We start from the raw sequence: 27,755 nt of genomic DNA on the forward strand, positions 1-27,755 counted from the left end.
ATGCCCTGGGAACAGGGGGGTAGTTTGGCACCAGGGGGGTTGGAGCCAGCTGGTTGTGGCATGACTCTGCCCTCTCTGTCTGAGGCCACAGGGCCTAATATGGTTATCATGGAATAATTTTTCCATGTGCTTCATGACTTTCTGGGGACAGTGCTATTGTGGCTTGGCTGTTTGGTGTGTGAGTTGGGGTTGACCACCCACCTTGGGCACTAGTGCTCACGACTGGCGGTGCTTCGTGCTGCCAGGCTCCCTTTCCAGCCGCAAGGTGCCTGAGGGCTCCCATGGGAGGAGATGTCCCTTGTGTTGCAGGCCACAACTGTTTTAAGTGGTGAGAAGAGATGTAGTTGTATGACAGGGAAATTCAGAATAGTGCTGGATGTTCCTGAAAGTAGTGCTGGATGCTCCTTTAGGAGGTGGCTCTGCTGACTGGCTAAGGGGAATGGTGTTTCTGGCTTTGATACCAGTTTATAACTCAACGCTGGGAAGGTTGAGTATCCGCTGTGCACTGTTTTCCCCCTCTGTGGTGGCGATGTGCCTCCCCCCAGGGGCATCACAGGCAGCCAGCACAGGGGGAGCAGGCTGGGGAGAAGAAGGGTGGGCTGGCAGCAAGGAGTAAAATGTGCTGATCGCCATGTTAGGGCAGCTGCTTTCATTTCTGGGGTCTCATTTCTGCTTCCTTTCTTCTTTGTTTCTCTCTCCCTGTAACCACCTGATCCAAATCATGCTCCTGTGCAGCCTTCCGTTGTGCCTGCCTGGTCCTGGGGCACAGCAGCATCTCTGCGTGGTAGCAGCGACAAAAGCTGAGTTGGAGAGGAGCTCTGGCCCCGAGGAGAGACTTGTGGCAAGGGTCACGTTATTCTATCCCCTCCCTCCCAGCAGTAATGCTGCAATGAGCAGCTGTCCCCAGTAATGCAGGTTTTGCTGGGATTTTTGTAATTGCCATGCCCTGTCCTACTCTAATGCTAGAGCAGGAGCAGTGGGGACTGTCCATCCACGGCCAGGATTTCACAGGCTCTTTGATAAATACAGGGCATATTGGGTATTTTAGACCTCTGCCTCCTTGTCAGATGAATCCTAGCTCACTTAAAATCAAGCAAGTAGCAGCTTCGGTGGGACTGGTGTGCTAGGCAGCTGAAATGAGCAGCGCCCAAAAGCAGTGTCTGCAGGGCACAAAAAATAAGGGTGTGGATCACCCCCCAAAACACTGAGTTTCAGTAGCCATGGCACTGCCCTCTGCACGGGGTCCCATGAGCAGTTTCTCCCCTCCTGCCAGCCCCGGCCATGCTGTGAGATGCTGAGGCTGCGGACAGGCATGCAGCCTGCCCTCTGCACACTGCCGTCCTTTCTCCAAGCTGTTACTGCTGAGTATCCATGATTTATATTTTTTTTCCCCACTCTATTAAAATACAGGACTCATTGCAGCTAGGATTCACCCCGAGAGTCCCCCGGGAGAAATTTGTGAGTGGTAATGAAAGTGCAGGAGGCTTCACCTCGAGGACATCTCTTGGCATCCAGCTCCCTGTGCAGAAAGTGCTGACTGCGTTTTGGCTGATGCCCAGGCTGAGAGCTGCTGCTCAGGAGCTTTTTCTCTTGGCAGTTTGTGGGCTGCGCTGATGATACCCATGGGGACAGAGCTCCAGGCAGGATCACCTCTGTGTTCCTTCGCAGGGCACGCTTGGGGCTGCGCCAGGGCACCCTGGGGGCAGGAGCCCTGCTGCTCTTCTCACTCCTGCGCTTGCAGCAGAGGTTGGAAGTTGCACCAAATGGATTAAGGTTTTGGGAGACAGAGAGAAGCTTACCCAGGAGTGATGGATCCCTGGTCCTCACTCTCCCCTGGTCTGCCCAGTTGGAAGCATGAAGGGTGGGATGGGGACGGGCATGTGCTGTTCCCCTTCCTGTGCTCCTAAATCCTTGCTGCTGTCAGGTCAGAGCTTCTTTGTGGTTTGTGACCCCTCCACTGATGTCCCTTCCAACCACTTCTCCAGTCTCCTTCTGGGCTCCTGTAAACCCCTGCATTCACAAATCTTCTGCCCTCACCCTGCTTGTACCAGTGTCAGCCAAAGGGTCCTTGCCAGAGTGGTGCTGAGCCCCCCAGCTCCCCCCATCCCACAGTGTGGTCCTCTGTCACCATCCCCACACTGTCCCCTTCCCAGGATATCCTTTCTCTTCTCCCGTCCTTTTCTGCTCCTAACACCCTTGTAAAGACATGGGCCTGGAGCTGCATGCAGCATTGCTCTGCACTGGGGCAAAGGACAGGAATGGTGGAGTCCTTCCTCCTCCTCCTCCTCCTGCAGCCACGTGCGCTGGTACTGCTGCCAGCTGCCCCCTTCGGCTCCCCACAGCCTCAACAAAAGCAGCGTGGGGCTGTGCTGGTGCTGCCGCAGCACACACCGGGTAATGAGCAAATCAGCTGGTGGCCAAAGTACAATTACAAGTCATAGCTGGGAGCTGCTCTCTTCCAAGTGAGCTAATTGAAAATACATTGAGACCATTATTAGTAATTAGAAGGTAGCTGGCGGTCTGCAGGGGAGAGCGGTGTGGCATGTTTGTGATTGCCACTCTGGTGGATGGTGGGGTCTGGTGAGCCGAGCTGGGGGCACCAGTGGCTCTCCCAGGCTCTGCATGGGTGCCAAGGAAGTGGGGAGCTTGGGAAAGGAGCTGAGAGCAAACCAGCTTCTGGAACTGAGCAAAGCTCTGGTTTGTGCTGGGGGAAAACCTGCCTCCTGTACTGGTTTACTCCCTTCTCCCCGCAGCCTCCTCCAGGCTGAGCCCATCACGTGTCCCCAGGGAGGGTCCAAGGTCCGGCCAGGCAGGGCCTGTGGAAGCGAGGGCTGGCAGCCTGCTCCAAAATGAAGCGCCTGTTCTTCCTCCTCAGTGTCCTGCAGTTCCTTGGTGAGTACGCTCAGGGCTCGACTGCAGGGTGACCACTGGATGACTTCCCCATTTTGGGTGTGCTTTTGGGAATCCTGTTTCAGAGCAGAGCTGCAGGTTCTGTCACTTCAGGCATATCTGTAACATAAATGGGAAAAGGCATTTCTAGCTGGACAGAGAGAAGGCAGGGGAATGAGGCTGGGGTTAGTGTATTGTGCCCCCTGCACCTTCACAGCTCGGCTTTTCCTGCTCTTATGTGAAGCCAGCAACTCGGCACTGCAGGACACACTCTCTCTTGAATATGCATGTTGCTTTGATGTTCAAGGACTGCACTTCCCTGGAGACAAGGCTGATTAAATAGCACGCTGATATTTCCAGGGCTGTGGAAGGTGCAGGAATGCATCAGTGCAGCTGCATGGAGGAAAGGCTTTGCAGCAGGACATTAACCTCTGTGGCCCCAGAGCCTCCAGCTGGAGGAGATGCTGCTGCTGATCTCTGTGCTTGGTGTGTGGTTTGCCATCTCTGTGGCGTGGTGTGGCGTGAGCTCGCTGGACACAAAACCTTGTAGCTGTGGGAACATGAGGTGTGTGTGTGATAGGGCTGGCTGAGCCTTTCTGCTGGAGCTTTAACCTGTCCGTTCCCCGGCTTCCTGGGATGGGAGGGATGCAAGTCAACCACAGCAGGGGCAGAACAACTTATAATTACCATCTGGGGCTTTTTTCCTTCTTAAGCTCTTTCCAACTCCAAGCCAGCAAGGTGTGTGTACCCACAACACTGCTGTGGTTTAAATCCGGCCAGCAGCCAAACACCATGCAGCCATTTGCTCACCCTCCCCCACCCCCAGGGATGGGGCAGAGAATTGAAGGGGTAGAGGTAAGCAGAGTCATAGGTTGAGGAAAAAAAAAATTAGTAATTGAAATAAAATAAAAATAATAATGGTAATAACAATAGAATATACAAAAGAGTAACACACAATGCAATTGCTCACCACCTGCCTACCACTGCCCAGCCTGTTCCCAGCTAGTGATCCTGGAGATGAGAAGATCCCAAAACTGCAATCCTGGAAGTGAGCCCCCCAACTTCCCAGCCTACCCTCATCTATATACCGAGTATGATGTTGTATGATATGGAATATTCCATTGGCCAATGTGGGTCTGTTGCTCTGGCTGTGCTCCCTTCCCAGCTTCTTGTGCACCTGCATGCTATCAAGAAATGGGAAGTTGAAAGTCCTTGATTTCTTAGCAACGACTAAAAACATCGCTATATTATCAACATTCGTCTCATACCAAATCTCATACTGAATCCAAACCTGTTCTAGCTACTAAGAAGAAAAATAAGCTCTATCCCAGCTGAAACCAGGACAACTGCAAGCAGCTGCTTGGGTCCTGTTCTTAGCACTGTTACAGTCTTTTTCCCTCTCGGTGGGTTTTAAAGTGGATATGGGGCAGAGGGGTGTTTGCTCTGCCTGAGGGCTCCTACAGGCAGCTGAAAGCAGTGGCTGCAGCCTGGCACGGGGCTGGGGGATCCCCCTGCACCTTGCACCTGGGCTCCAGCCCGGTTCCTACATTAGGACTTTCATTCTGGTTAAAAATACATCGTTTCCTCTTCACCCAGACGTGGCTACATGCAGCAAATGGTCTCAGCAGAGCCCCTGGCAGAGTCAGACAGTACAAATTACACTCTGAGGCGATTGCTGTGTGCTGATAAAGCCTCTGCAGAACCTATTTAGCACAACCGGCCACATCCCTCCCCATCATTTGGACTAGCAGGGCCCAGAGTTTCTGCAGTGCACCTCCCTCCATCAGCTGGAGTCATTCAGGCCCCCCTCCCTCCCCAGGCCAGTCTGGGAGGTCCCCATGCCCCCTCCTGCCCCCTTCTCCACCTGACCTCCAACATCCATCCCACTTCACTGCCCCATCCCCTCCACCACTGGCTTTCTATGTATTTCATAGTTTTGTGGGGTTTTCCCCTAAAGAAAAGGGCAGAGGTTTTTTTATCTTCTTTTTTTTTTTTTTTTTTTTTGTCTCATAACTCACTTGCCCAAAGCCATTTAATTCAGGCTGCTGGAGATTCATCTTCAGCTGAATGTGCACCTCCCAGCCAGCCCTGGACAATGTCGGGCCAGGAGGCGTGTGGCCCCACTGCACTCGTGCAGAGTGGGTCAGAGTGGAAACCCACCTCTGCCACGGCCTGGCCCCAGCCAGTGGGCTCATCGCCGCAGGGAACCATGGGCAGGACCGCTGCTGTCCTAGCAAGCCCCATGGGGAAGACCCCTATTTCCCAATCTGTCGGTGCCTCAGGCTGCAGGACACTGCTGAATCCTCCCCCTCCAGCCCCAAACACATGAAACCAGCCTGTATTTTGTTGTACATGTCCCACAGCAAATGCCCTTTCTCCTCTCACCTTGTCCTCATGGTCCTGCTGGCCCTGCATGCCCACTCCATATCTGCTGGAAACACTGAGGTCAAGGGGTCTCTGCACATTTGATTAGTCTGAGTGGCAACAAAACCCACTGCAGTAAATGTTTATGTACCAGATGTACCACTCTTGCCCATTGCCTGCAGGACTTTCCTGCCTTCTCTCTGCCTGCCAAGCATTTCTCCCTTACTCTTCCTACCTGTGTGGGTAAAAACTATCACCCAGCCAAAAAAATACCCTGTGCAGAGGAGGGCTGTGACTGCTCAACTGGGAACATGCAGGGGCTGCTCTTGGGTGGAAAAATCCCCAAATCTGGCCCAAAAGGGCCAAGCCATCCCATAGCGCATCTCAGAGAGGGCTCCCAGTGCCTCCTGTGGACTGGGTTACACTGGTTTCCCTGGTCCTCCCAGTTGCTGCTGCCGCCGTGTACAAGCAGTGGATCCCCAACACCAATTTTGAAACCGCCTCCAACTGGGATAAAGGCAGAGTCCCCTGTGCCAGCGACGTGGTTCATTTTGAGAAGAACGAGGTATTGCACATTTTTATTTTTTTCCTATTTTATTTGTTGCAAAACACCATTAGGCATCGGAAAAGCCCTTTATCTGCCAGAGGAAAGCCTACTTTTATTTTCACTTTTCTTACAGGTCATCTCAGTCTTCGTCAGGTCTCCCCATGCACTGACAGACATGGTAAGGCAGCGTGCGGTGGTGCCGGGAGGGTGGGGGAGCGCAGGGCCGACATGGGAGCGCTGCCAGCCAGGTGGCACGTCCCCCTATCCCCCCCTCCAGGGACTTTGACATTCTGCTCCATGGTCCAGCCAGACCGAGGATGCCTCAGCTGGGGCAGCGGTCAAGAGTCACAGCAGCCCTGGTTTCTCTGCACCATGGAGCAGAAAAGCCCATTTCTGCGATTTTTTTTTTTTCACTCATTAGGGGAGATGGAAGAAAGCACCCCAAAACCACTTTCATTTGGAAGAAATTAATCTTTTGCCCCTAAAGGAAGGATAAAACACCCTCCATGGGACTGAGACCTTGGTAGTAGTTTGTTCAGGAGCACCACGGCACTGCCAGCATGGAGCAGGCTTTAGCCCCGGGCAGAGGCTAAGTGAAGCTGACATCAAAATATCTTGAAATGAAAACAAACTGTTCTGGGAAATCCCAAAATGTTGCTCAAGAAATTTTCTTTCAAGTGCTATTAGATTTTATATTTTTCTGCAGCGTTATTAACCTGGCTGTGGCAGGACAGGCATGACACCCTACTGTGTTGAGTGTTGAGTGACATAAGCTTGGGAGGATGTCGTCTCGGAGGGGTTTCTGATCAACCCAGTGTCCCCTCAGAAGAGGAGCCCTGCCTGGAGCAGGCTGACAGGCAGCCATGAAAGCACGGGGTCTTAATCCCTACGGTTTGGAGGGTAAAATTTAACAGGGAGGAACTAAAGGGAAAAGCAAACCCGCTGCCCCAACACACTGGTGTGGGACGCGTCAACAGCAAGCCCTATCCCCGCACCGTGACAGCACAAAATGGGCTTGATCCCATTTGCAAAACTTCCTCCCCTGGACAGGACAAGCTTGTGGCCAAGTTTTCTCTCTTGGTTTTAGGGCAGCTTTGCTCTTTTATTGGTCATTAAATCCAAACAAGCCCTTGAAATTTATGTGGTGTGATTTGTTCAGGCTGTCTATGCCACTAATAGTTTTGATGCTTTAATAACGCCATGCGCCACATTTAATCCCTCTACAAATATTTGGAGGAGTTACTTTATTTATATGGCATTTTAAATATGAATTTTTGAAGGAAAGAATGTACTGGGGAAATACGTACAAATATAATGTAATAAGTGATGTGGAATTTACCCAGAGAAGAAAAGAGCAAAATATCACTTCAGTAGATTTTATTTTACTTACAGATGAATGTATATTTCTAAAGTACTTTCATCAGAGGCCTGCGAAGTGCATAATTGCAAAGCAGTGTTGTTCATTATGGCATGAGCCTTTCACAACCGAGCTAGAGAGCCAAGCTGGAGAAGCCCTGTGGCTGGCTGAAGGAGAGGGAGGCACAACACAACCTTTGCACAACTGGTCACACCTGTGGCCACGCTGCCGTGCCGACCGTCTGCCAGCTGCTCGGGCGGACGTTTCCTATCATGACGGAGTGATGGGGTCAGGGTGCCGGAGCAGCCCCCAACTCATCCCCATCAAAGGATCCAGCAGTGCTCGCAGGAGCCCCTGGGGACCCTCTGCTGCCCCGGAGTTTCTCCAGGACCCCACTGCTGGCAAACACCTGGGTGGGCTCCAGGGTTACAGTGACTATTATAGTCTGACTGTGGTACAGGGTGAGAGGAGGGCTGGGGGGCCCAGAAGGGAATAAATCGTGGCAGCGACACCGGCTGTGAGAGGGCAGTACCATCCCCCTCCAGTCAGGGGCTCACCCCACTGCACTGAATTGCACCTCCTGCAAGCAGCCAAGCTCGCCCTAGGCTCTAACCTGTGCTGCAGTTCACACCTTCCTTCTGCGCATCACTGCCCCAGTGACTTGCGATGAACTGTCCCAGCGAGTTTCCTAGCATGGTGGTTAATATTTCTTTTTAATTTCAGCTCAGTCACTTCCCTCGTGTGCGCTGCTGTGCTCTGTTGTCACCAGGTGATATGGGGGCTGCCAAGATCAGGGATGAAAAAAGAATGAAACCCAGCACCTGAGCCGGTCTGCCACTTGTGGGGATGGCATGAAATTTGGCAACGGGGTGGTTAGAAAATGAATTGGTCGTGAGGCTTTTTGCAGAGTCTGGGCTGCACCTGTTCGGCTGCCGGCCGCGCTGCGCCGAAGCATTAATCACTTAAATCAGCAGGAATACATTAAGCTTTAGAGTCACCATGGAGATGCAATACAGCCTTTGGCCAAAAAAATAGGAGAGCGTTGCTTGCTATAGTAGCGCAGGAGGAAATTCACGGCCAGGGAAGGGGCTGGGTTCTCATTGACTTTCATGAGGACGGTGACCGCTGCGGCAGGCATGGTGGGGGGATGCTTGGTGCTGGTGCCCCACCAGTGGAGAGGCGGCATGAGACTTCCCATCCTGACTCCCCAGATGAGATGAGGGCATCTGGTGTGCCCAGGGGTCCTCATGTGCCACTGTCAGCCTCCCCTAGATGTTTATGTTAAAGGAAACACTTCTGTACAGTGTGAGCCCCCCAGCTCCCCTCCCCATCATCCCATGGGGGCACCAGCTGAGTGCTGGGAGCTGCTTTCTTGGGAGGAGGCCAGGGCTGTTGGGGCAGGCAGCCACCTCCCTGCTCAGAGGAAGCCCATTTATCACCCAGTTTGGAGGTTATTTGTTCTGAAGTTTCGAGTGGGTCCCTAATTTAGCCACACACTAAAACCAAATCCAGTTTAAGTGTAAGTGACTTTGAAGCACAACCATTGTGATTAGGCTGGATTTTCTATGGTTTTTAGCTGCCTAAAGGTGCTGATCAGTATTTAGCTGGCTTTCAGAAGCGTCTGGGGATAAATCTGCAAAAAAGATAGAGAGATGGAGGTGCTCAGGGTGGTGGTGCCTGATGTGGGTGCTCCAGGGCAAGGTGGGTTTTGGCTTCGCTTGTCTCCCTGGTGAGGGAGAAGGGCTCCTTCAAAGGGTTTGGACCCTCTGACTACGGCTGTGCTTTCAAAGGTGGCCAGGCTAGGGCATGGCTGCGGCTGCGAGCTCATCATTTGCCTGGATAACACCAGCCCTGGTGCAGTTTGTGCCCTAGCTGGCCAACGCTGCAGCATGGGCCAGGGATGGATGATGCCACTTGCTATTTTTGGGGTGGCAGGAGTCAGGTTTAACCACGTGGGCAGAGCTGGCTCGCTCAACCCCTGTGGTGCCAGGGTCAGGGCACTGGCCAGAGTTATTCAGCAGCGCCAACGTCACCTTTCCAACTCTGCCCTGTCACTGAGCCCTGCCACGGTGGCAGCAGCTGCCTGTACCTCCTCCCTGACCGCCCAGTGAGGGGCCGCAAAGGCTGGGTGAGGGTCGGGAGCATGCAGGGTGCTGGGGTCTAACCAGGGATGCCTCGCTCAGCCTTATATTTTTAGCTACCTAATTGCGAGAGCAGAATGTACTCGGCTTTGCTGCAGAATGCTCCCTCTCGGTTTCTGGCAGAGATTGATCTCGAAATGCCAATTGCTCTCCAGGGGCGCCGGCTCTAATGAATTGCCACAGTTTTCGCTTGTCCCAGGCACTGGTGCTCCCTTCCCCCTCTGCTTGCCAAACAGCAGGGTAATGGGACACCCAGAAAAGGGATTATTTTTCCTTCTCCTGAGATGGAGGTAAAAAATTTCATGGGTGTGTGTGTGCATGCGTGTGTGCCAGCACATAATTACAAGCCCAAATCCTGCAGGCTTTTCTCTGGCAACGTTCCCACTGAAGGTTTGCCCTAGGAAAGGAGTGCGATAAAACAGCCTTTTACAGTCGCCTCCCTGAGTTTATTTACTCCTTGCAGGCTAGTTTCCGGCAGAAGCCGTTATTAAAGCCTGTGACAAGTGACACAGCTTGCTGGCATCCCAGGCTGGAGCGGATGGATGTTGGGCAGATGCTCTGTGGACCGGCTGCCGTCCCTCACTGCTGGGGATGGCTCCCCTGCCCGCACCTTGAGCTGCTTTCCAGCTCTCTCTGACCTTGTCTGTGGAGGGAAGTTCAGGAAAATGAGCTGAACCTGAAGTACATTTGGCTAATGGATTTAAGCCTCTGTGTGCTTTCTGCATCTGTAACTCAAGTGTCTTGGGTTGGTTTACTTTAATGTGCTCCCCGAGGGGCTCCTGATGTCCCTGAGTCTCCCCAGAACACCTGATTTCTGCAGCCTGCTGGGACCTGTTTGGCTCCACATCTGGATTTGTGCGCTGGGGAACTGCAGTCAAATTAATGGCCTTTTTGGGCCTCCATGGCTTCTGTTGGGGTCTGCGGGGTGGTGTGTGCTGGCCAGAACTTGCATGGGATGGCCAGGACCTGCGGCTCTTCTGTGAGGATGGGCAGAAGTGTGATGTTTTGGGAAGCCCATGTGCCAGGCCACCCCTGTGCCAGGGGATGTAGTGGCAAGGCCAGCTTGGGCAGGTGATGTGGGGAGCCCGTGCCCTGAAGCGCAGCATAAAATGTGACAAGCAGACATGGCAGGGGAACCAGCTCCTGCATTAATGAGAGCACAGCTGCACTGCTGCCCAAGGACCCTGCCTTGCAGGAGGGGGAGGCAGGGACACAGGCAGGGGAGAGCAGCCATGTGCCTCATTAGCTTGCTGGGGCTGATGGTGACATGATGATGTCCCACCAGCACACTGCCCTTTGCCTGTACCCCTGCCTGCTCCGGGGGGCAAAAGCAGAGGGACAAGTTATTGCTGGGAGCAAAGGAGGGCTGGTGGGCATCTTCTGCCCGCCACTGATGGGTCTCACGGAGAGGATCACTAGCTTCTGTGCCCTGATCCACACTGCACCAGCCTGTCTGAGTGTGGGTTTTATGGGGATAAGAACTGTTTCTTGCCTGGTTTCCTTGGGATGCTAAAGCCCTGCTCCTTATGGGGGCAGGTGCCTGGGCAGGGAGCTCCTTGGGCAGCAAAGTCCTAGTACAGCAGCAAGTCACCCTCCTCGGCTCACCCAGAGGTCTCAGGGTGGACACAGGTGGTGTCTTGCTGGCCCCTTTCGTGGGGGATCTGGAATAGCTAGTGAGAGATCAGGGGCCATGGCAGGGACAGGCCAGATGTGGCAGTGGGCTGGGGACATGGGGTGATGTGTGCGGCTGGGGGGAAGGACTCTGGTCTGAGGATGCAGGTGGGAGCTTCACCCAGGCAGGAAAGTAAGTGAATGAACCCCCGCTAATGAACTCAAGAAACCCTGCAGCAAGCAAGCCCCTGGCAATGCTCCAGAGCTGTCAAAGGGATTCACCTGCAGATGAATCTGGCCCCGTGCCTTTCTGGGGCCTTCAGCCAGCAGCTGGATCCCACCCAGGCACCCGCATGCCCAGGTGCACTCAGACCCCCCAGCCCCAATGGGCATTGGGAAAACCCCACTATTCCCACCTGCGCACAGCAAGGGGCAGGGGCTGCCTGCCTGCTGCCATCTGTGGGCTACCACTGCCTCAGCAAAGCAGGCCTGGGAGTGATGACACAGAAATAATTTTCCTTGCACATTAACACCTCTGGTGGGTTACAGCACTCCATGTTGGAGAAATAACCTCCTTGCATCCTACCCCAGTGATGTTTTACAATGGGGTGCCATCAGCACCAGCCCCAAAGTCCCCCCTGGGCTGGGTGCTGGGCGAGGGAATGTAGCCGGTAGCCACACGCAGCCGTGATGGCTACTGACCTGCTCCCTGCTGCACCCATGGGTGCAACGCTGCAGAGCCCAGCATGCCCGAGCAGTCTCAGCACTGCACAGTGGCGATGGTGGCACTGTCTCACCCGAGCCAGGAATTCAAATGCACTGATGCTGCGAATTAAAACAAGGCTGGGGAAAGAGCTGGCTGCAATCACGAGCACCACTCACCCAGGTTCGAAGCAGAAGTGTTACATTGCTCCCTGCACTGATGACAGTGACATGCCAGTCACACTGCTGCTGTCAGTCATCTCAGCCCAATGCTCATGAATCGAGCAGAGCTGGGGTGTGTAGGAGGCCAGTTCAAAGCCACCCACTTCAAAAGCCACTTCTCAGGTCTTTGCTATTTTTTTCTTTCGCATTTTGGAGATTAGTTTCATTTTCACTTATACATTGGGGCAGTGGGATTTCTTCTCTGTGGTGCAATGCTGGGGTTGCAAATATGGTGACTGTGGGCTGAGAGCCACATGGGGTCTTTCCTCTTTTTTTTTGCTGACTTTGGTGAGAAAAATGATGACTGTGTTTCAGTTGTCATTACACTTGATAACGATGACCGAGGAGATAAGTCATTTACCAGTATCAGGGATGGGAAATGACTAATGGGACTCTAAGCTCGCTGTATTAATGGCCCTGGAGTACAGGTTGGCAGGAGCAAGGGAAAGCAGATGAAACTGCCAGCTTTTTGGCTCTGGTCCTTTGGTACATGTCATTGATCAGTTCAAAATGTACTTGGAAAGTGGCCCAGACTATATGCAATTTCTATACTAAACTCCCAAATGCAGGAAGTCACTGCCCAACCAGAGGCTCCATTTGTCCTCTGCAGTGAGCTGAGACTCTTAACTTACGTTAGGAGAAAAGAAAGTGTGAATTATTTACAAACTGAGATCCACTGGATGATGGAGCCACTTCTGAGATGTGGCCCAGTGGTGTGCATACCAGGGAGGGCTGGTGGTGGATGAGCAACATGTCCACCTTGGTGGGCAAGGAGCCATAGCTGCGGTGGCCAGCCTCAGAAATTCCTGCTACAAAGCAGGACTACAGGGCTCTTCTTGCACTTCATGTTTGTGGAGATGGGGTGAGTCCATCCCCCAGCTCACATTGTGTTGTGTTGCATTTTAAGTCCAGGGCTGGTGCTAGCAGCATTTGGGCAGTCCCAGAGTATGAAGGGGCCAGCAGCTGGGACACCGTGTGTGCTGTGGGACTCTCATTTCACTGCCACACTCACACAGACATCTTCCTCTGGGCTTAGGAAATCCAGCCAGCCTGGGGTTTTGGCCTTGGTGGTGGAGGGAGATCTCCAGTGGTAGCTGGAGAATCTGCATCTTCTCCAGAGACCCCAGAGGCCAGTGTCTCCAGAGCCCTGCACAGGCGCAGCAGGCGTGGGGCAGGTTTAGCAGAAGGCATTGCCCCTCACTTCTCCCTGTGGGAAGGATTGGTGCTGGGCACTGCTAACCCTGCGACTGTTCTGCACCCCATCCAGCCCCTGCTCACCTGGGCCCTCCCAGGCACAGGAGGACACAACCTCGGTTGGTCATTGGACCAGCATATGCGGAGCAATGTGTGCACACATGTGTGTATCTCTAGCCAAAGCAAGTCCACCTCATCCCTGCTCTTGCCATACTGAACTCAGCCACACCGTGTAAATCCTTACCGGGTTTTCCTTGCTTTGCTCTGTGCATAATGCGTGCACACAATGCTCTTACATTGCTCCCTGGAGCAGTGTGAGTGATGCAGCTTACAAATGTAGGCACATATTTGTCTAAGTATTGTCTCTGTGGCTTTTTTCTCCCCCCTAGTTAATTTGTGAAGATCTGAATGAACAATCCCCTGGACAGGAAAGCTCATTGTGTCCTGCATAGCCACCGCAGGGCGTTTGGGAAGCTCTGACCCACAGCCATAGTCAAAGTGTTTGGTAACTACAGGGAAAAGAGCAGGCAGGCAGGCAGGGATGAGATTGGGGACTTCCCAACCCAGTGGTCTTGATCCAGCCACAACACTCACAAACACCCACTTCTGCAGCCTGGGAAAGCAAGCAGAGGCCAGCCAGTCATGGCCCTGCTGAGTCACCCATCCCCATCACCAACAGCTGCTCTCTGATTTTTCTTCCACCACCCAAAGATCCCTGCACCTATGGGCCTGAGTGCCCACAGGACACTGCTGTGGTGAGCTGGTACCCTATGTTGGTGAAGCAATCCACTGCATCCCATCCAAAAACCCACCCTGAGCAGCTCAGCTGGACCCCAGCAGCCAGCTGGCCACACTCCCTGCTTGGTCCCATCGTGCACAGCCAGCTGCAGGGTGGCAACCTGCAAGCTGGGCAAGAGGCAGCAGTGAGGGGCTCCAGCCTGAAATAGCCCAGTGGGTTTAGGACAAGGTACTTGGCCAGCAGTGCTGCTGGTACCTGCCCTGGGTATAGGCTTTAGCTGACTGCTCCAAAGTGTCCCACCACCCGTTCCTGCATGGGCTCACAGGAAAACAAGCCAGGGCACTTCTGAAATGAAGAGGCTGGTAGCATAGATCTTGCCCAGCTCAAAACAGGCCAAATCCTGAGCCTCGGAACACCACTAGACACAGCTTTTACATCTGCAGCTAAAGGGCACGTTGCCATTTGTAGCCTGGCAGACCTTTCAGCCTCTTTCAGTGCTTCAGTATTGGAAAAATCAGCTTTACTCAAGAATAATAGAAAGTCACAGAACATGATGGCGTGGCTTCCAGTTAGGCATGACACATGCTATGATCTCATGGAGCAGTGTCCATAGGCAAAGGCTTCTTTCTTCCTGGCTGGTGGGGAGACTCCGTACCCTTGGGGCAGATGTTTCCCTGACCTCAGATGTTCACCTCGTCATCCCCTCTTGTTCAGCCCAATGTACAACATTGCTGGCTCTGAAGCAGATGGTGCACAAGAGCACTGCAGGGCTCTTGGTGGCAGCTCTCCCCGCTGGCTTCTCCCAGTTCCTGAACCAAGAGGAGGACCTGGGCTATGACCTTCAAAGCACCACACCACCAAGGCACTAAACTTCTAAACAGCTGCCTACAGCTTGGGAGTGAGGAGCTTTTTGCCATGCCCTTCCCTTCACAAGGTGGTCCCTGTGTGGGACAGAGAATCTTCTGGCAAGATTGCCCCAGGGACAGAGAGCTATCTCAACCACCTGCAGCAGTCATTCATAAATCTTGCTTTCTCTAACCTATATGCATATTTAAAGACCAATTAAGTAGATGAAACCTTAAAATCCCATCTAACGTGCTTCTGCCTGAGGAGAGGACCCAGTGCATCGGCATAATGCAGTCCTGGACTGCTTCCAGAGGCTGTCTAGGGAGTGATGCTAAAACCCTGGATAGACCGAGTTAGAGAAGGGAGCCTTAAACATCACTCACTCCTTGACATGTGAAAATATTGGGGGAAAACCTGACTTTCTTTCTGGCAATTTCTAAACGTAAAATAAGATGGGCTGGGCTGAATAACCTGTGTGCTGTGAACGAGGTACCTGACTCAGTCATTTGCCACGGCCTGTCCCAGAGTTGGCAGTGCCAGCTGGTGACCCAGGTGGCCACAGCTCCTTGCTGAAAGGGCTTTCATGGCAGAGTTGTGCCTGTTGACATTTGTCCTTGTGTCTCTGAGTAGAAGCCTGGCCAGGCTGAAGCCAGGCAAATGTGGTGACCCTGACTACCTGCTGGTAATGTCCTACCCAGCAAAAAGAGGGTCTAGCTATGGCAAGCTGCACCACCAAATGCTGCTGTGTGATTTCGTTAGCTTGCGCTGGGTGCAAATCCACTAGCTAGCACCTCACCAAGCATTGCTTGGGCCCCTGAGTTACTTTTTTGGGGGCAAGCACAGGCCCTGGAGGTGGGAACACACTAACTGAGGGGAGCTCTGGGCACTTGCAGATTAAGGTTGGGTTTTTCATGGCATACCAGTGTATAAAGCCATTCCTGAGCTGCTGGGAGAGTGTGCAAGAGGAGGAAGGAGCTGTCAAAAGAGTTTATTTTGCTTTTTCCTTGTTCTTGTTTCTCTGCACGCTTCATGCTTTTCTGTGTTACTGGAAGATAACATCAAACTGCCTCTCCCCATCGCAGCATCCCCATCTGTAAAAACGGGAGCCGATACTTTCCCATTAACGCAGGGCACAGCGAGGGTAACTCCTAATGACTGTAAAGTGCCTCAGCGACAGGAACTGTAATAGGCAGCCTAATAATTAGCACTGTTCCTTGATTACAAGCCTGGGTGGCTGGCAGCAGGACTGCACAGTAATACTCTGAATCCTTCGTCTAGTACCTGCCCCTGAACGGAGAATTTGTGCTGGCATCTGGTGCAGGATTTGCAGCTTTCGATGGCAGCTGGGATCCAGGCTGTGACTCAGGTATTTTGTGCCCAGACCGTCACCCCATCGGTCCCTGATTAATCATGCAAATTCAACCCAAAAGCTTCTACAAAGGTCTTTGCTGTCCCACAAGTGAATCACTCCGTTTTTAATACCTACCTTTTCTTTGATGACCTCCCTCACATCAGATCTTTTTTTCCTGCTAGATCACCTGTCTTCTAAAAAAGTAATTATAGTAGGGAAGTCTTTGAAGTTGTAGCAGAGAGGCAAATATTGTTTGTATTTTACCCTGCTTATTAAGCATGTAGCCACATCAAAGCCCTCATTTTCTTTGCCATGGTATTTTTAAGGAAAACTGGTTAGGAATTACACACCGGTGAGCTGAACCGCAGCCATCACCGTGAGCTGGCCTTTGGCCCCATTTCAGTGCATTTTGGTGCAAGAGCATCCTTCCCTCCTCTCTTAGCCTCCAGCCCAGTTTTGCTGAGACTGAGACAGCAGGTTTGTTTCATTGGTGCCTGTTATTAGTCTGAAAGCTCTTTGCTAGGGAGATGTATTTTGGGTATTTAAGAGCTACCTAATACTTTCAGTGGCAAGTAACTTTTTACTTCAGCTGCAGGAAAGGAAGAGTACAAGCAGAGCAACTGTGCCTGTGCTCCGACTGGCAAAAAAAGAAAAAAAAAAAAGAGAAGAAGCCCAAATGGGTCTGCCCAGGGGAAGGACTGTAGTGTGAGGCCGTCTGGAGCCACTCCAAAATCCTTCATCCCTATCATTTTTCTGCTTTGGGGCCATTTGCCCCTCATCAGGGATGATCTGGCAGCTGGCTTTGCACTGAGCTTTTCCTGCTGACCATGTGCTGCTCCCCTGAAATCAACAGGTGTTTCTGGGCAACTTTCACAAATGGATTTTTTTAAAGCATGATTTTAAAATGAATGCAAATAATTCAGTCAATAAACACCTGCATGCTAGTTGAATCATTAGACCTGTGACCAGCAGGGAAAGGGTTAATTGTTAAATAATTAATGGTTAAATGAGGCACTGGTTTTGGGGTTGCCCACTGCCAGGAACAGGGCCAGTCAGATTTCTGCAGGCTTGCCAGGCTACTTGGAAACTGGGACATGAATTATCATACCCATTTTTATCCAGTTTAGCTGTTACTCAGCATCCGGGCAGCTGGTTTCCTTCCTAACTGTAAGGGTGAGCTTTAAGGAAGCAGGGAAGATACGTCCTGCAGGATCTGGGGCCAGAGGCCTGCAGCCAGCAGTGGGGTCTGGGCTGAGCTGCTGAGACTCCAGCCCTGAGTGCTGGAAAGCTTTGCTGAGCTCCAGGAGGTGCTGGCGGCCGTTCCTGGGAGGGTGATGCCAGGGCCAGCCCTTCGCTCCCTGCCCGCAGGGTGAGCTCCTCCGCTCTGGGACAAGCACTGCCTGGTTTTACCAACCCAGATGCATCCATTGGGGCTGTGGATTTAGGTCTGGATCAAGCTCAACCTTTCGTGTTGCTTTTCTAGGTGCAACAGTGAGGTTCGCTGATGCCGAGCACCATGCCTGGTTCAACCCCACGCTGTGGCAGGCTGTGTCCCCCAGCGGTGAGCTCGAGCCAAGCGGGCGCATCTTTTCTGTGGATGAGGAACGTGTCCCATGCCACTACGATGATGTTATCTTCCAGCCCGAAACCTCCTTCCGGGTAAACGTCGACTCATCACGGCGAGTGATTCATCTCCGCAGCATCTCTCTTATGGGCCAGGTAATGTGGGGCTGATGAGAAACAGGCTCGACGCCTCCTCGTCATGGCCCCAAAGTAGGTCAGGAGAGGAAGGACCAGCCGGGGATGGAGGAGCAGTGTTGCGTGGGGAGATGGGGCATTCCCACGGTGCTGCAGCTTCATGGGCTGCTGCTGCTACTGTGGACGGTCTCCATGATTTCTTTCCTCTACCGATTTGTTGTCGCCTCCCTCCCTGCAGTGTGGGAACACAGGCTGTCTCACTATTCACTTTAAAAAAAAGGTGAATGCGTATGGGTCAAACCACCAGCAAATGGCATCTTCTCCGGCACCCAGGGGCTGCCCCCTTCCCAGGCACGTGTCTGCAACTGCTCTGCTCAGGGACCCTCTGGGGACACTTCCCTTCCACTCCCGACCTTAACATGGCCCATGGCCCAGCAACTATCTCCCAGCTTTGCTTCAGTACTGCTCTTTAATTGATTGGAGGGATAATTATAGAAATTCTGGCAGCGTGCTGTGCTTCAGCCCAGGAATCAGGCGCATGGCAAGCCCCATCCCTTGCTGGTCAGAGGAGTGAAAGATCACAGGCACTGCAGCAGTAAACACAGGCTCCTTCCAGGAGTGGGGGATGCAGCATACATTTAATAAGTTATTTATTATTTCTACTGCTGCACTGCCTGGGATCTGCCATTTTGGGGCCAGGCATTAGGTAACTGCTTTTTGAGTAATAAACTCAGTCGGTGTCCAGGCAGGTGCAGGCGAGTCTGTACAAAGCAGCGCCACAGCAGAGCTCACCGTGGGCACATGTAGCCCCAGGGATGCAGAGGTGGATGGTCTTGAGTGCTTGGAGTCATGCCAGTCCCTCTGATGCCTGGGGACTGTCCCATGGCACATCAGCCCCCCCAAACCCACCCCCCAGGGACTGCAGCTGGCTGTGCCCTGGAGCAGAGGCTGCTGCTGAGTGATGAGATGGACGGAGAACGTGCTCTTTATCTTTGTGATCACAGTGTAATTCCTAAAAACTAACCTTATAAGTTACTTTGCCCCTTTGAAGCCAGCCTGCTCCTTGCTCTGTGTGGGATAGTTTCACCCCAGAGCCTGAGAAATCCTCCTGTTGTGCCAGGGCATGGAGAAGCCTCCTGTGGAAGACAGCGATGAGGGAATTACAAGCAGTTTGGCAGGACAAGGCTGGTCAGCCCAACTCAGCCTTTGTTAATGCTGAGCCCACTGAAACGCTTCCCAGATTGAAGGAAAACACCTCAGATCCAGCCTTTTCCTCCCAGAAATTAAAAGCTGATAACTTGAATTCTCTGGGCCAGCAAAAAGAGGGAAAGCGAGAAGAAAAAAATGCCCAGTCATCTCATGATTTATTTGTGGTCTTTTTTTTTGTTTTAAATTAGAAAGGATTTTTCTGTTGGCTCTGTGGAAAAGCCCAAATGGGTGTATTGGCAGGATTTTCCTGCTGCACTCACTGCCTGTGGTGGGGCTGCCCCAAGCTGGCTGTCAGACGTGGCACTGGGTGTGCAGGCGGCACAGCCGGGTGCCTGGGGACAGCGCTGGGACCTGGTTGAGCATACTCACCCGCTTTGCTGCTCTTCCCTGCACAGGAGCTCAGCAGCCCTGAGGCCTGGGCCGGGTACCTGCGGGGTCCCTTCGCCCCCCTGCAGTTTCATGGCAATGGCACTCTCCAGGTGACGGGCACCGGCTGTCCCGACAAGTCCGGCTGTGCCTGCGGGAATGCCCCGGTGAGTCCTCCCGTTGCAATTTAGGGGGGTCCCATTGCAGTTTGCGGGGTGAGTGACTGATGCTGCTGTACTCTCCTTTAGGATCTCCACCGCATCTGCACAGCCCTGCTTGAGGCGTCGGGGAGGCAGTGCCCTGCGCCAGCGTGTCGGAGCCCTTTGCAGCCCCTTGGCCACTGCTGTGGGGTCTGCGGTGAGTGGGGGGCACAGCCCTACTCCTCCTCCCCGCCGTGCCAGCTGCCCCAGCCCCCTTCCCCTGGCTCCACAGGGGAAAGCTGGGTGCGGGGGGTGCTGCTGGTCGTGGGTTGAAGTTTTGCTGTATCACTACTCCCATGGGTCCCATCCGCATCCCACGTGTCACCCTCCCAGGGCATCTCTCTGAAGCAGCAGCCTGGCTTTTGGGAGCCTGCTCTGAGTTGCAGCCCTTTGTCCCTGCCTCTGGTTTATCCTGTCAGGATGTTATACCTTGTCAAGCTAATAGGGCTCTGCTGAGTTTATGCAGCCGAAAATACTCAAAGGAAATGCACCTTTTTCACTGTAATGTCAGCTTTCCAACAGCAAGTTTGTTTCATTTCCTTTAAAATAAAAGCATGCAGAGTGACAGCATTCCCTCTGCAATGGGTGCTTCTCCATTAATCTACTTGGAAGGTTGCTATGGGGAATTTTTCATGCACAATTGTACCTAGATATTTGGTATATCATATTTGGTATTTCATACCAAATTCATTAAAACAGCACCATATGTTTCTCCAATGTGCTCCTAAAAACAGAGCCCCTTAAAGCCTTTAGGAGAATTTCATATTTCAACAAATGCTGACTTGCATTTTTTCCAAGGAAAATATTCGACTCAATGACTGCAGTGCAGTGGTACGGGGAGCGCAGGTGTCCCCTCCTCTCCACCTTCCCTTCAAAGCCAGGGTCGCATTGCTGAATTGCATCCTTGCAGCCCCCAAACCAGGTACAGGTACATACAGAGCTTCCCAGAGGGATATGTGGGAGAAAGCTTTCCAGGGAAAGCTTCTCTCTGGAATATGGTGGAAACCAAAAGCCTTTCATCAAAACCAGTCAATAAAAAGACCAGTGAGGGAGTGAGAGGTTTCTCGGGGCAGTACTTCTCAGGCAGGGCTCTGGAGGCACCTCTCCTGAGCCCAGTCGGACCAGTTGCATGGAGGTACCTGAGGCTCCCCAGTGTCTTTTGTGGCAGTTGGAGCTGTGCTGCCATGGCAGGTCTCTGACTGGGCTTGGTGACAATGTCATGTCTGTCTGTTCTTGGGCTGCAGGAGCCACCATTAACCTGGATTTCACTCCCGATTTTGACCTGCAGAAGTACCGGGACAGACTGATCGAAGCCTTGTTGAGCCAGGTACATCAGCCCACCAGACTGGGAGGGGCTAACGAAACCACAAGCCACTGGCCACATCTGCTGGTGACTCGATGCTGGTGAGGCTGTCTGGGGGGGGCATGCAGTCCCAGTAATGCAGGGGGTTCAGCCTCATTCCCCACCACCCCACAGAGCTCACCCCCTATATTTGGGCTCTTGGATGTGCCAATTTGCCAGGCGGTCTGGTGCAGCCTCCCTCTCTCCCCACCACAGCCACGCTGCCCCTCTCAATGTGGGGCAGGAGCAGCTGCCAATGCGCAGATGGGTAAGGATGCAGCAGGGCTTGCTGCAAACCCTGGTCTGGAAAACACAGGAGGCCAGCCAGGAGGTCAAGTCTAGATAACATGGGAGGTCAGCCCATGCAGCTGGGATCATGCAAACCTGCAGCAGGGGATCCTGTGGCCTCTGGGAGATGGCTCCCAACACTGGGCTGCTTTTTCATTCCCCAGTAGACAAGCACTGGGTGGGTAACTGGCACTGGTCAGCACTCATGCATGCTCTACGAGGCATCCCTCCATGCTGCTGCTTGTCAGACACAGTATAACATCCTTCCTCCCGGCTGGGAGCTGCTGGGGGAGGAGGAGTGTTCTGAGTTACACTGGGAGGGTCGATATCAGAGTATTGCTCTATTGATCCCAAGATGAAAGCCTGCTACCTGCCCTCCTTACAGCCACACGTCTTAATACAGCGTTTAATGGGTGCGCTACACGAAATTGCTTTCTTGGCGTGCTCGCCTCTGCAGAGGAACGCTGCCTGCTGGGTGCTGGTCAGAGCTTGGAAGGGAGGGGAGATATGAACCTCTCATTTGGGAAACACAATGGCACTGTGGTAACAGGGGTGGCAGCTCTGTGAAGGGGCTCACATGAAGATTTATAGGTGGGCCTTGCTGATGCATCCATTGTGGCTGTCTGTAGAGGTGACTAATTTCTGCCTACCCCTCTCATGGGCTTTATGTGTCTCCTTGTGTTTTGAAAAGCCCAAGTACGCCAGCATGCGGATGGCCATATCCAAGGTGCACAAAGAGCAGACTTTCCTGGGAGTCATACCCCGAATCTCCACTCCGCTCATCCAAATCGTGCTGATCGATGATGGAGCAGGAGTGCAGACCGGCACCACGGTGGAGCAGCTGGCAGCAGACATCATGGAGGACATAGCACAGCATGGTAACACTGCTGTCCTCCTCGGCGGGTCCCTGGCAGGTGCACCTAAACCCACTCCTGTCCAGAGCTCCTTGTCCTCTGCCGGCAGCCCACATGTCCAGTTGGGTTTTGAATGTCTCTAAGGATGGAGACTCCACAACATCTCCCAGCAACCTGTCCTCGCAATTGACCATCTCTGCCGTAAAACAGTTTTTTCTTACATTTAAGTGGAATTTACCATATTTCAATTTGCTCCCATTGCCTCTTGCCCTGTCACTGGGCACTGTTGAGAAGAGCCTGGGTCAGCACTCCAGCTGTGTCTCACCAGGGCAGAGAAGAGGGGAAGGGTCACCTCTCTTCTGGCACCCACCTGCTGGCAACCCTTCTCCTCATGCAGCCTAGGATATCATTGTCCTTCCATGCCAAGTCTGGCCATGGTCAGCCTGGTGCCCACCAGGACACCCAGGTCCCTCTCTGCAGAGCTGCTTTCCAGCCAGAAGGCTGCGTGTGGAGGCATGTAAGCTGGCAGATGCTGATGAGCATGTAGGTCACAGCCAGGGAACCTGGTGGTTGTTGTGTGAGTAGCAGACCCACACGGGCTTGTCCCAGTTGAGTCCACCCCGCTGTGTATCCCACCCCCCCCCGTCCCCAGGGAAAGGCAATCAACCAGGAGAGCAGTGCCAGACCCAACTGCAGTGTCCCTCTGCCCTGAGCATGAGGTGGTGTGGGGATGTGTTGCCCTGTCCAATCCTCACCCCTATTTCTTCCTGTCCTTTCCCAGGTGAAACACTTGGCATTTCAAGTGGCAAAATGGAGGTGGCTACTGGCAGCAGGCAAGCGGGGAGCCATGCATTAAGCAGGATCATAGCCGGGACGGTTTTGGGGCTACTCTTTGGTCTCCTGTTCCTTGGAGGGATCCTCTTTCTCTACAGAAAAGGAAAGCTAAGGTAGGGATGAGGGTTCTGCTGGCAGCTTATTGCCAGGCTTCTCCTGCTTGGGGGCAACTGTCACCCCATGCTGTCCTTCCAGCTAGCCTGGTGGCACAGGGGCACACAGTGCTGCCCAGAGCTCCCACAGTGGTGGGCACGGCCAGCCAGTCTGCTATACTCAGCGTTACTGGTTCATAGAATCACAGAATGGTTTGGGTTAGAAGAAACCTTTGAAGATCATCTAGTCCACCCCCCCTGCCATGGGCAGGGACACCTTCCACTAGACCAGGTTGCTCAAAGCCCCGTCCAACCTGGCCTTGAACACTGCCGGGGATGGGGCATCCACAACCTCTCTGGGCAACCTGTTCCAGTGTCTCACCACCCTTATACCGAAGAATTTATTCCTTATATCTAATGTAAATCTGCCCTCTTTTTTAGTCTAAAACTATTGCCCTCCTTGTTCCTTGTAGTTTATTGGAGGTGAGGTGGCTAAAAGGTACTTCTGTACTCTTGGACTGGTACTTGGCTGGGAGGACTTGCTTCTTGGTGCCATGTGGCATGGTGTGATCTGGCAGGAATTGGGCTGTGGCTCAGTTTGAGCTCTGCACAGGCTGGTTGTCCTTCCTGGGGAAATCTGTTCCTTGTACCTGTTAGTTTGTAGTCCTGCTGGGGGAGGGAGGGCTGAAACTGCCAGCTGCTAAATAGAAATGCATCAAAATAATGCCAAGCGCTTGTCCTGCAGCTTTGTAGCCATGAAAAAGTGTGACAGTATCCAGAAATAAATGCAGCTTCTGGTGCATTAGTTGCTCATGATGCATGGAGAGTGGTGTGCAGGTCCTGGGGGAGGGACAGTGAGGTGCACAGCACCTGACCTCACTGTGGCTGGGAGCTGGTCCAAAATACCTTTCTTCATCAGCTTTTTCCTCACAGCTTGGAAACAGGCTCCAGCAGTGAACAGGGCATCCCAGCAGTGCCCACAGCAGGCGCGTGGGGCACCCACCTCTGCTCCTCGCTCATGCACCCACCTTCACGCAGGGCCCTGCCTCTCCCAAGGAGGGTTTTGCAGGGTGTCATATGTCCTTGTGTGGGGGGCTGTCTGCTGAGCCGTTATGGCTCATGTCACCTACTTGACCACAGGCAAACAGGATGGACCCTATGCTTTTTATAACCAGGAGGGGGGAATTGCTTTAATTTGTGTGTGCAAGGTGTATTGGTGTCTGCCAGGGCATGCCAGCCGTGTTTCAGGCTCACAAGTCAGACTGTTTCTTCCCTCCTGGTTCCTCTGCTGGGGTTTTCTTGCTGTGCAGCAGTGGCCGTGGCCAGGGATGCTTGCCCTGCTGCTTGGCACGTGCTGACATGACATTTCCTAACAATAAACCTGTGCCTTCATTTAATTTCTAAATAAAACTTCCAGCCCCATAATTGCTACTTGATGATTTATCTTCCACTGACACTTCTTTGGATGCTGGACAGGCCTTTGAAAACGGCTCCGTCAGCAGTGGGAGGGAAGTTTGTGTAGCTACAGGAGACAGAGCTGAACCCAAGCTCAGGCCACGTCCCCGGCCGACCCGCTCCTGCTGCGTGTCCCCAGGTGGCTCCGGGGCAGGGCCCTCTCTGGCAGTGCTGCTGAGCATCGTGGAGGTGTCTGACACCAGCAGGGATGCTGCAAATTGGGCAGGAGGCTCTGGGAACCTGCGAAGAGTCTCCCTCCATGCAGCAGAGCCATCCTGACCACTAGTGGACAAGCAAATTTAGCTAGTTTCCACCAAAAAGGGCCTGGCACAGCCTCCCTGCAGATAGCACAGCTCCTCCTATTGCATATATAGAGCCTGTGATCAAGTTATCGGTGGGCTCTCAGGACCTGAGGTGATGTGTGTGGCCCCACTGCTGAGCCCAACAGCACCAGGTCCCTGGTGCAGGGGATGATGCTCGGTAACTGGGACCCTTAGGATAAGAGTAATTAAGAAAATAATAAAAGTAGTGATGGTGATTAAGATGATAAAATGATACCGTGATAAAAGTAATGATAAAAATAATTAGTGCTTGTTGAGACTGCAGTGGGAACAGGTGTCAGCTCTGTGGCAATTCATTTTAGGCCACAGGGGGAGAGCGATGGCTCTGAAGTGAAGACTGTGCTGGGGTTGTCTGCCTCTGACAAACTTCTCCCTCCAGGATGAAGGTCACAGCCCTCCAGGCTTAATGGTTTCTACTGGATATAGCAGCTTTTCCTGGGAAAGAGGACAAACATCCTGTTTCAGAGACAGCCTGAAACTTTGCCCCCGTATTTTCCCATCCACCTCTTGAAGATGCAGGGTTTTGGCTGGGGGAGTTGCTGGGATGGGAGGGATGCGGGTGGTGATGCTCAGGTCTCTCCCCAGGTTGCCCGCCCTGTGCCTCCCCCGGCCCTGGGACAGAGCGGAGGAGCCAATGTCCCCCGAGCTGGCCAGTGACAGAGGCTTCGACAACCCCATGTTTGACGTGGTGAGTTGCCACTGCCTGGGCACAGGGATGCTCAGGGACATGGGCAGGAGGTGCCAGGGCCCCAGCCAGGACCCTCTCGAGCACTGGTGGAAGTGCAACATGCCAGGCCAGGAGGGGTTTGTGGGTCACCAGCTCCTCAGCTGCAGGGACTCGGTGCTGGGTGGGTTTTGTTGAGGGCTTTGCTTCCCTTCCCCATCAGTTGTTTTTCCCTCCCTTGCTGCTGCAGGAGCCACCAAGTGCTGACCCTGGAGAGGAGACGCCACAGGAGATGGTTCCCAAAGACCACCAGGTCTTCTACCTCAACCCTCTGTATGATGCAAGCGAGACGGAGACCTGATGGCATGGCCTCGTGCCAGGGGCAGCCACCACCTCCCTGGGGACACTGCCGCCTCTCCAGCCCTCACAGCCCCTCATGTCACTCCTGGTGGGATCTAAACCACAAGTGAGTAGATCCCACCTAAATAAAAGTGTCCACAGGATGAAGAAAACCACAGCAAACCTTCACCGTAAGGGCACAGCCACACAGACACAGCCTCCCTGGTGTTGCTTCTGGGTTTTAAACTGTATTTTGTAGGTATCAGTCCTTTTTAGACAGTTCAACACTGAGCTTTGGGTCTTAGGTGATATCTGGGAAGTTCAGGTCTAATTCAGCACCTTGTGCTTTAGCCAGCACAGTGCTGGATTTGCCCAGGGCACACAGCAGGTTGAAGGATGCATGCCTGGATGCATGATGGAAATCCAGTGCTCAAACACATTTCAAAATGTGGCCTGGAGCCTTCAGGGCTTGGACCCTTTAGTTGGGTTTAAAAGGAGATTATATCACTTTCCAGCAGTGTGCTCAGTTCTGGGGAATCTCTGCTCAGGGTCCCCCATTCCTTGTCTCTGGGACCTTGCTCCCAGCCCTCTGGCACAAGGCACTGTCCTGAGCAAACATTTCCCTCCCCATCCCCTCCGCTGAGCCACCTGAACTTGCTCCTTCCCTCTGTGCCCAGGCTGACAGTTATAAGACCCTCTTGGCCCTGCCTGGGATTTATCACATTATTCCCACGGTGAGAGAGTGCATCTTCTCACAGTACAAGGGCAAAGAACTTTGGTGGTGGTGCCGGGGGTCCCTGGAGAGAGGTGCAGGCAGGAGCCCAACAGCTGGGGACAGTCACTCTGGGCTGTCTCTAATGAGGGTCAGGGTGGCAGCAGCACCCAGGGGCCTCGTTAGCGATGGTGTTTGTGGCCTGGCATGTGTCAAATACTCTCAGCTGCCTGCAATGTCAGGCAGCGCTTCATTATGGGAGCAGGTCTGATGGGTGAGGTTGAAATTATGGAGATGTATGAAAATTTATGCAAATTTACACTCTACTGGGTTTTCAGTGGGGCTTGTTGGCATATTCCATAAGGAAGCAGCTATTTTAAGTTTATTATATTTTGTTCTAGTCTCTGGAAGACATAATCCCGTCTCAAAGGCCTGGGAATTCATCATCAGGTGCATCAGAGTCCTGATGAAGGGTGATGGGCAGCCTGCAGCAGTGAGACTAGCCCTGCTCCCCCCTGCCCACAGAGAGACCACCGGTAACGGGCAGCGTGAGCTGGCAGGACACAAACACGAGCCAAGCAGGGAACAAGACCATCTCCATGCCCCCAGTTGCTGCTGTCGCTTTGCAAGCGGGGCAGAGCCAGGGCTGGGAGGAGGTCTGTGCTCGGGAGCCCACCGCTGGGATTTCACCGTGCATACCTCTCCTGAGGGTGCCCCTCCGGCAGTACTGGGAGGAGAAGGAACTTGCTGGGGCAGGAGTTTTTGCTGTGGCTGTCAGGCTCTTGGTGCTGAATGAAACAGTCACCAGCTTGGGTCAAATATCAGAGGAAGCTATTGGCTGCTGCAGGTGGTGGCTGACACCGGCAGAGTGGGAATACCCAAGGTACACCGTGGTCCTGCAACAGGTGCATCTCTGTGGAGAGCAGTCGCCCAGGGCCAGGCCCCCAAAACTCACCCCACATCACACAGTCACCCCCATGACGTGAACCCAAGGAAGACCCCCCCCCGCCCCCCCCCCCCCCCCCCCCCCCCTCCCCAGCACCACCACAAGCCGTCATGTGGACCTCACGAGGCCAGAGAACACCCCATGGCTGGAGGGCTGGTATGGACACGGTGCAGCACAGTCAGCCTGTGTGTTGCTTGCCGGCGAGGCGCGGGCTCCACGATGTTACCATGGTGCCTGCGAGAGCAGCCACAGCATCTGTCGGCCCTGCGCCGCAGCTGGGTCTCGATGCGGAGGGGGAGACATTCATATCTATATGGATGTTTTAGTTGCTGCCTGCGAGAGCCTTTTTGTGCTCTTTTCCCCTTTCAAATCAGTTCATTGCAAGTGACTGAATCTCCTCTAGCTTACAAGCCTTTAAATACACACATACACGATTTATTTTTCCACAGCCG

General features: G+C 53.3%; 1 protein-coding gene across 1 annotated transcript; it reads left to right on the top strand.

The window, feature by feature from the left end:
* The first annotated feature begins 2,258 nt into the window (after positions 1 to 2,258).
* On the top strand, positions 2,259 to 25,857 carry AMN (amnion associated transmembrane protein). The gene is made up of 13 exons (XM_074864973.1): positions 2,259 to 2,394; positions 2,754 to 2,892; positions 5,614 to 5,818; positions 5,934 to 5,978; positions 15,891 to 15,978; positions 17,447 to 17,682; positions 19,266 to 19,403; positions 19,485 to 19,593; positions 20,681 to 20,763; positions 21,758 to 21,944; positions 22,702 to 22,867; positions 25,228 to 25,330; positions 25,557 to 25,857. The coding sequence occupies exons 1-13, from the start codon at positions 2,259 to 2,261 to the stop codon at positions 25,665 to 25,667; spliced, it is 1,746 nt and encodes a 581-aa protein (XP_074721074.1). The 3' UTR covers positions 25,668 to 25,857.
* Positions 25,858 to 27,755: the final 1,898 nt, after the last annotated feature.

Source organism: Strix uralensis, chromosome 4 (genome assembly GCF_047716275.1).
Source record: "Strix uralensis isolate ZFMK-TIS-50842 chromosome 4, bStrUra1, whole genome shotgun sequence".
Classification (NCBI taxonomy): domain Eukaryota; kingdom Metazoa; phylum Chordata; class Aves; order Strigiformes; family Strigidae; genus Strix; species Strix uralensis.